Source organism: Jaculus jaculus, chromosome 6 (assembly GCF_020740685.1).
Source record: "Jaculus jaculus isolate mJacJac1 chromosome 6, mJacJac1.mat.Y.cur, whole genome shotgun sequence".
Lineage (NCBI taxonomy): Eukaryota > Metazoa > Chordata > Mammalia > Rodentia > Dipodidae > Jaculus > Jaculus jaculus.
The window spans coordinates 119,614,554-119,621,682 of NC_059107.1; the positions used below are offsets into that span (position 1 = coordinate 119,614,554).

The following is a 7,129-nucleotide window of genomic DNA, read 5'->3' on the forward strand; positions in this document are numbered from 1 at the left end:
CTTCCTCTCTCTCTCTCTCTCTCTTTCTCTCTCTCTTTCTCTCAAATAAATAAATAAAAATTAAAGCCAGGCAAAATGGTGCATGCTTTAATCCCAGTACTTGGGAGGCAGAGGTAGGAAGATTGCGGTGAATTCAAGGCCACTCTGAGAATATGCAGTGAATTCCAGGTCAGCCAGAGCTAGAGTGAGACCCTACCTCAAAAAACCAGTAATAATAGTAATAATAATAAATAGAGAAATATAAAAAAAAAACTTTAAAGATCAGGTCCCATTTTGAGATTTAAAAGCATTTAGATACCAATGGAGATGGTAAGAACAGCCTGATTATGTTTGCTTTACAGAATCAAGTCTTTTTTGTTTTCAACATGAAACAGGAAGCTTTATAGATACCTGTCTGAAGAATGACTCTTACAGCCAAAGCTCTCTTCCCTCCCAAGAGAATTAAGATTCAAGAGAAAATTGCCTTCAAGCTAATTCATTAGAGACCATTCCACATCCTCTAGGGCCTATGGAAAATTCAGCTCAAATTCATTAGCATTCTGAAAGCTAATTATTTCACCAAAAGATGAGTGAATTTCTATATTCAGCATTCCCAATTATTTTTTTCAAATGCATTTCTAACTTCAACCTCAAAACTGGCTGTTTTCTTCACAGGATAGTCATGGCCGTTATGAATCAAGCTCTTTAGAACTCTTGTCACTCAGGAACCCAGTGTAACAATGCCAGGTGATGAGGCCCTCAAAGGTCCACAGGTCGGTCTTCTCAATATATACTTTATTTGAAATGGAATGCATTTGGAAAAAATGAAAAATCAATTAAATCTTTCCATGTACACAAAAATTTTGACCACACTATCCACTTCACAATGTGATAATTTGTAAAGCATTTGGTACATGGTGGTGCTTGATTGCGGGAAGCTGGTGTGTGCATTTTCTGGAAACTTGAATTTGAATGCTAACAGCAGCATTGTAACCAACAATAGTATTATCTTTCTTTAAAAACTGACTTCCGGGCTGGAGACATGGCTTAGCGGTTAAGTACTTGCCTGTGAAGCCTAAGGAACCTGGTTAGAGGCTCGATTCCCCAGGACCCACGTTAGCCAGATGCACAAGGGGGCGCACGCATCTGGAGTTCGTTTGCAGTGGCTGGAAGCCCTGGCATGCCCATTCTCTCTCTCTCTCTCTCTCTCCTCCTCCTCTCTGTCTGTCACTCTCAAATAAATATAAATAAAAATTTTTAAAAAGCTGACTTCCTCACTGCACAGCCCAACACCAGCAGGGTTCAGAGCTCTGGGAGAGAGGAATAGATCTCTCTAGTTTCTCTGCAGATGCTTCTAGAGTCTAGAGTCCTTCCTGTACAGGACAAAAGTTCCTTCTTAGGGAAGACTGAACTCAGAGCCTCATATATGCCTCAAAAGTGTTCTACCTCGACATTCTCAGCCCCAAGAATGCCCTCTCCTTTATTTGGCAAATATACTGCCAATAAAAAAAAAAAAAAAAATCAGTTTTGTCACCATAAAAGTTAGGCTGGCTAGTCAAACTGCAGATCAAAATAGTAACCTCTCAAAATAATTTAGAAAATAGAGCTGGGGAATGCTTGCCTAGCACATGCAAGGCCCTGGGTTTGATGCCCGGACTGGTGGTACATGCCTTATAATCCCTGTGTGACATGAGGCAGGAAGATCAGGAGTTCAAGGCAATTTAGCTACATAGCATGAGTGAGGCCAGCCTGGGCTACATGAGACCCTATGTAAAAAAAAAAAAAATAGAAAATAGTTCTTAAAAACTCATCCAACACACTTCCATAATAAATATAACTTAGGCTACTTTAGGAATTGGGTATGTCTGTCTTGAATCACTGATATTTTTTCAACATCAAGCTGTATAAATTCCAAACTTCAAATTTATTCTGCTGCATGTATTTACTGGTAAAACAAAACTCAATAAGTTGGACACTTAGAATGAAAAAAGCAATGAGCTCACATCCCACATATTCCCATGATCTATGGAACTGCCCCTAATGTTCATTCAAGTCCCCTTAGACCCTTTTGCTAAACCTGCCACTGAACATGATATTGTCAACACCTGCAGCCAAACTAAATTATATTATTCCCTGTGGACAGAAAACAAGTGATGTGTTTGAACTCCCGTACTGACAGCAAACTTACTTATGACAGATTTCAGATTAGGGCTTCTTAGGAGAAATGGACTGTTTGGTGTATGACGGCAAATATAGCGAAGTCAGGTCTTTCAATGTAAGCCACACTTTCTAAGGGTTTATATGACCAAAACTCCTATAAGCAACATACGTAACTTTCTTTTGAATCATTTCTTGGGGGTAAAAATGTGAATTAAAGTGAGAGAATTGGTTTGACTCACACATGATCAGCAAATGCTAGCCTGTTCCCTGGAGATAGACATTCTGAAAGGACCTTATCCACGTTTACTCTCTGACCTCAGGGCCTGAACAGATCTAAGTGGCTCTCTGCTCACATTTAAGCAGCTTCATGCGGTCTCGCCTGTCCCTGAACTGGTCGTTCTCAAGAAACATGAGAGCAAATAAAGGGAGCACTCAGCAAGGCCAGAGAAGACAGCTCCTGGGCGCCGAGGAGTGACACGTTTCGTCCCTTCTTTCAGTCATCTGTTCCTTCCAACAAGCAGTTACTGCGCGGAGAGTGTAGGAGGCTGGGCGCCAATCCAAGTTCAAGGACAAAGTCCAATTTCCAGATGGGTCATTCCTTTTCATTTTTTAATATTTTACATTTGTTTTGGGGCTGGGTTTTCTATTGGACCTGCCCTTTTGTACTCTAAGAATAAAAGTACTTTTGGCCTTCTATACAAAGCTGCCTCATCAGTCTTCTTAGTACCTTACATGGCTTGTGTCATTTTCTTACTAGTAGAATACAGCCATCAAGATACTAAATGATATGCATTTGATTTTGCTTTGTGGAGTTTTGTTGATCATGCTTGAATTTTTTTTTGTGTTTGTTTGCCCTAGTGAAAAAAAAAATAAACTATAATATTAAAACAGCAAAAAAAAAAAAATCCTAAAATTCTAATTTCTGAGATTTCATAGTTAAATACCAAGAGGTGTTCCAACTAGCAAGCCACAGAGTGGGTCAATTCAATGTAAACGTCACAACAGTAAAAAGGGCTATAGCAAGACAAGAAACCATGGTTGTGGTGACCCCATCAAGAGCCATGCCTGGCTTCTGCTTCTTCCAGCTGAGAGAAACCGGGGCTTATTGTTTTTCAACAATGAAATTGCCTAGCTCTGTATGCAATAATAAAATAGGCCCTTCTTAAAAATCTATATCAATATGAATTTTTTAAGTTATCTGGCATGGGTTTTATTTTATATATATATAACACACAGGCTTAGAAGAAAAAGTTCCATTTGGAAAGAGCTGTGGACAAATCAGGGTTATGATGTACACAAACGGAAACTACAGCGGTGTGGAGAGCACTCCCTCTGAACACACAGGAGTTGTCAGGAAGCCAGATCAAACCAGATGTGTCCCACTTTGGCTCTCTGGGCTGTTATATATACACACATCATGTTTTTAGATCTCAACAGTATATCTTCACAACTATAACCTGAACAGCCCCTGAATATGGGAGTCCACTGAAGTTTTCTTGTCACTTGTTTAAGCTTTAATTTGCCCCTGCAACTTTTTGGACAAACTGTAACTTGAAGAATTTTAAACTCCTTTCTATCTATATAGAAAGCCTCAAATTCTATTTTCATCTCTTGACTATGTAATTTAGCATTCCAATTTGGATGCTGGGAAATCACCACCCAAGGCACTGTGAAAAGGAAAATGGACAACATAGACCTGTTCCTAAAGCCACACAGACAGGATGTGGCTTTTCAGTCCCAAGAGGATTTGGTACAGTGTGGGGCTCCTGTTACACTGAAGCAGCATCTGCCCCTGTGGACTTTGACCACCCTTTAGATTAACACAGAAGAGAGTCTGTTCTACCTTTAAAAGCACATCCTCTCCTCCCACTCCCTCAGCTCCTACAAGACAGGGATTGTTTTCTTACTGAAAATTTAGTGTTTATCCAGTCCTTCCCTTTTCAATTTCTGAGTTTAGTAACCCAACAAAAACATATAATCCTCAAATTTCTCACAGCAATAAAGAGCAAAAGAGCTATCTCTATTCAGTGTTATTTTTCAGAATGAAAAAAAAAGTTATGACTGACTCTTAGTCCTTTGAAATATTTACAAATTATCTGAAACGATGAGATGTTTCAGTGTGCTTCTAGAACAAAGTAAAGGGGGAAGAAAGTGCGGTTCAAGTCAGGTATGCAGATCTTGGTGAAGGGTACCGTGGTCTGAGCAGGGGCATACACTCTCAAATCAGCTAAACAGTTCTCTTTCCCCCTCAGTACACTTCAGAGCAGACACGTCGAATGCTTTCATAGTCGTAAGTAAGGGTCAAAACGAATGCTTTTCCTCTGGCGCGCTGGGGACTGAACCCCAGGGGGCTGCCACCCATGAATCACACTCTCATCCTCCAAAAGGATTGGTATTAAGCCCTCATACACAGATGGCACACTCCCCAGCAGACCCAGCTGCATCAGGTAACATTCTGTCTTTCGGTTAGGTTACACTTTAAACTACAGTAGCATCCCTACTGATTTTCTTTCAGGAGAGGAAGAAAAAAAAAAAACACTATTTTGAGCATTAGGTTTTCCTATTTATGCAATTTTGGCCGTGTCGCTTAAAAAAGCGTCTTTACAAACTATATATCTAAGAAGGAAACTTAAAAAGATAAAAAATATCAGAGTTTAATTTCAATCACCTGGCATAACAATGAAAGAGACCTTCTGAAAAGGCCAGGGATAGTGAATGGGTTTTTAATGTTTCCCCTCCACCGCCCCCTTTTTCTTCTTCAAGATTAGAACTTACTAGGGAAGGGTTTTTTGAAAATAAAGTTTCTGTTTTGGGAAATGGCCTACATTTGGAAATGTCTTAGAACAGGCATTTACAAAAACTAATAAATAATCATAAACCAAAATACATTAAAATAAAATTACAGTACATAATAGATGGCTCCTAGAAGGTCCACTATGTTTAGATGATCCTTTCAAAGGTTCATATATAAAGTCTTCTTGACTCAGAATCGCTTCCTGCACGGTGATGATGTATATGCAGAAAACGAAGAGGAATCACAAGTTATCACTCGGGTGATGTCCAGGCTACTTGATCTGGCGCCTAGAGACGGTTTTGTGTTTGCCCCGGGAGAAGACAATAGAAACGTGCTCGTCCCACTTCCTCAAGTCCTCAAAACCTGGAAAGAAACGACACCAAATGAAATAGGTGGCTCAGAATGCTCCGAGACCCAGTTCTCTTCGGGTCAAGTCCGAAGGACAAAAGCTAGCTCAGAACGACTGCAGGTGGCTACTTGGTGGCCAGGCGCACAATAAGTGGCATGAGGTGCTCCTCGCCTGCTTCCCCCACCCTCCCCTCTCTTCCGGCTCTCTGCTGGCCCCAGCGCCTCGTTCTTCTTCCCATTCCCCCCGAAACTTGCAGTAATCGTTCATTTTTCCACCAGACAGCGGAACGCTTAAACCAGTGTTCTACTCCTCTCTACCAACGTGGGACCCACTCCTGGGTATCCCGAATCGCCCGGACCTCGCTCACCTTGGCCGGCCGGGCTGCTGCCCTCTTCAGGCAGAGTTGGAGGTGCTGCGGAGAAGCCGGTGGCCGTGCGGCTGCGAGAGCGGCTGCGAGTGCGGCGTCGGGTGCGCGTGCTGGAGTTGGTGCGGATGAGGGTGCGCGTGGGGATGAGGGTGCGGGTGCGGGTGCGGGTGTGGGTGCGGGTGCGGGTAGGGGTGGAGCTGCTGGGGCTGAGGTTGGGGCTGGGGCTGGAGCTGGAGCTGGGGCTGGGGCTGGGGTTGCGGCTGGATTTGCGGCTGCGGGGGCTGCTGCTGGACCAGGTGCTGCTGTTTTTGCCGAGTGGACTTGACCGCCAGGATGGCCTGCCGATTCTTATACTGCACCATCTGCAACGTGATCTCGGCGTTCCAGCCCTGATCCTGCGGGCACCGAAAGTCGATCTCCTTGCCCTCCGCCATCACCACGGTGAAGTACATGTACTTGCCCTTGCGCTCCACGCAGTCCACCGTCTTCATGTTCGAAAAGTGTAATTCCTTGAGCTTTACCGGGGGCTCAAGGCCGGCGACCGCGGGCCCGCTGGGTTGGGACGGTTCTGCTGCTGGCCCCGGCCCGGGCTGCTGCTGCTGCTGTTGCTGCTGCTGCTGTAGCTGCTTGGGCGGGATGAGCAGGAGCCCCTCCTCGGTGAGGATGCAGCACTTTTTCTTCCAGAGCTGCAGCAGCCCGTCGCTGCGCTTCTCCAGCACGCCCTCCTTCAGCGCCTTGCAACCGCTGCTCTCCAGCATCCTTCCGGCATACGGGGGGCTGCCGCTCGCCCCGGCCTCTGGGCTCCCCGCCGCCCGCGCACGGGGCAGCAGCAGCAGCCGCGCGCCGTCCTCGCCCCAGCGGCGCCCGCGGCCGCCGTCCCGGAGCGCGCAGAGGAGGCTGACGCGCAGCGGGCAGGGCGGCGGCGGCGGAGGGTCGGGGTCCCGGCACAGGGGCAGCCGCGTCCCGATGTGCCACCAGCTCCGCGAGCCGCGAGCCGCCCGGCCTCCGCCTTCCCCTGGCGAGCGCTCACTGAAGGGCGCCGGCTGGGCCCCCTCGCGGCGCTTTTGAATGGGCCATCCTCCCCACCCCCGAGTGACACCCAGCGGAAAAGGCGGCTCCCGGCGGCCGCGCGGCGGGGGAAAGCCCAGCTCGGAGCGGCGCTCGGCGGCCGGCGCACGCCTCATTAACTTGGGGCCTTCCCCAATTCGCGCCGACACGCCCCCGCGCCCGGGCTCCGCCTCTCGCCACCGCCCACGGGCTGGCTTCCGCGCTCGGGCTCGGGGAGGCAGCGGGAACCGGGCTTCGGAAACGCTCTTGGGCTGCGCTCGGGGCGAGCGCGGGGTCGTCCCCGCGGCCCGGCGGCCAATGCCGACGCCCCTAGGGCGCTGGAAGGCCATCGCCGCCGTCCGCCTCCCCCCGGCCCGTGCGGTCCGGGCTAACTGCCTCCTAGGAGGACCCGGGCTTCCGCAATGCCTGGGCT

The 7,129-nt window shown here is 47.3% G+C and overlaps 1 protein-coding gene across 1 annotated transcript; it reads right to left on the reverse strand.

The window, feature by feature from the left end:
- Window positions 1-4,777: 4,777 nt before the first annotated feature.
- Phlda1 (pleckstrin homology like domain family A member 1) lies at window positions 4,778-6,833 on the reverse strand. The gene is made up of 2 exons (XM_045153089.1): window positions 5,650-6,833; window positions 4,778-5,296 (listed from the first exon to the last, which is right to left on the reverse strand). The coding sequence occupies exon 1, from the start codon at window positions 6,831-6,833 to the stop codon at window positions 5,676-5,678; it is 1,158 nt and encodes a 385-aa protein (XP_045009024.1). The 3' UTR covers window positions 4,778-5,296; window positions 5,650-5,675.
- Window positions 6,834-7,129: the final 296 nt, after the last annotated feature.

Coding starts and splice junctions, on each gene's coding strand:
- Phlda1 (XM_045153089.1), bottom strand. CDS start 6,833: ATGAGGCGTGCGCCGGCCGCCGAGCGCCGCTCCGAGCTGGGCTTTCCC.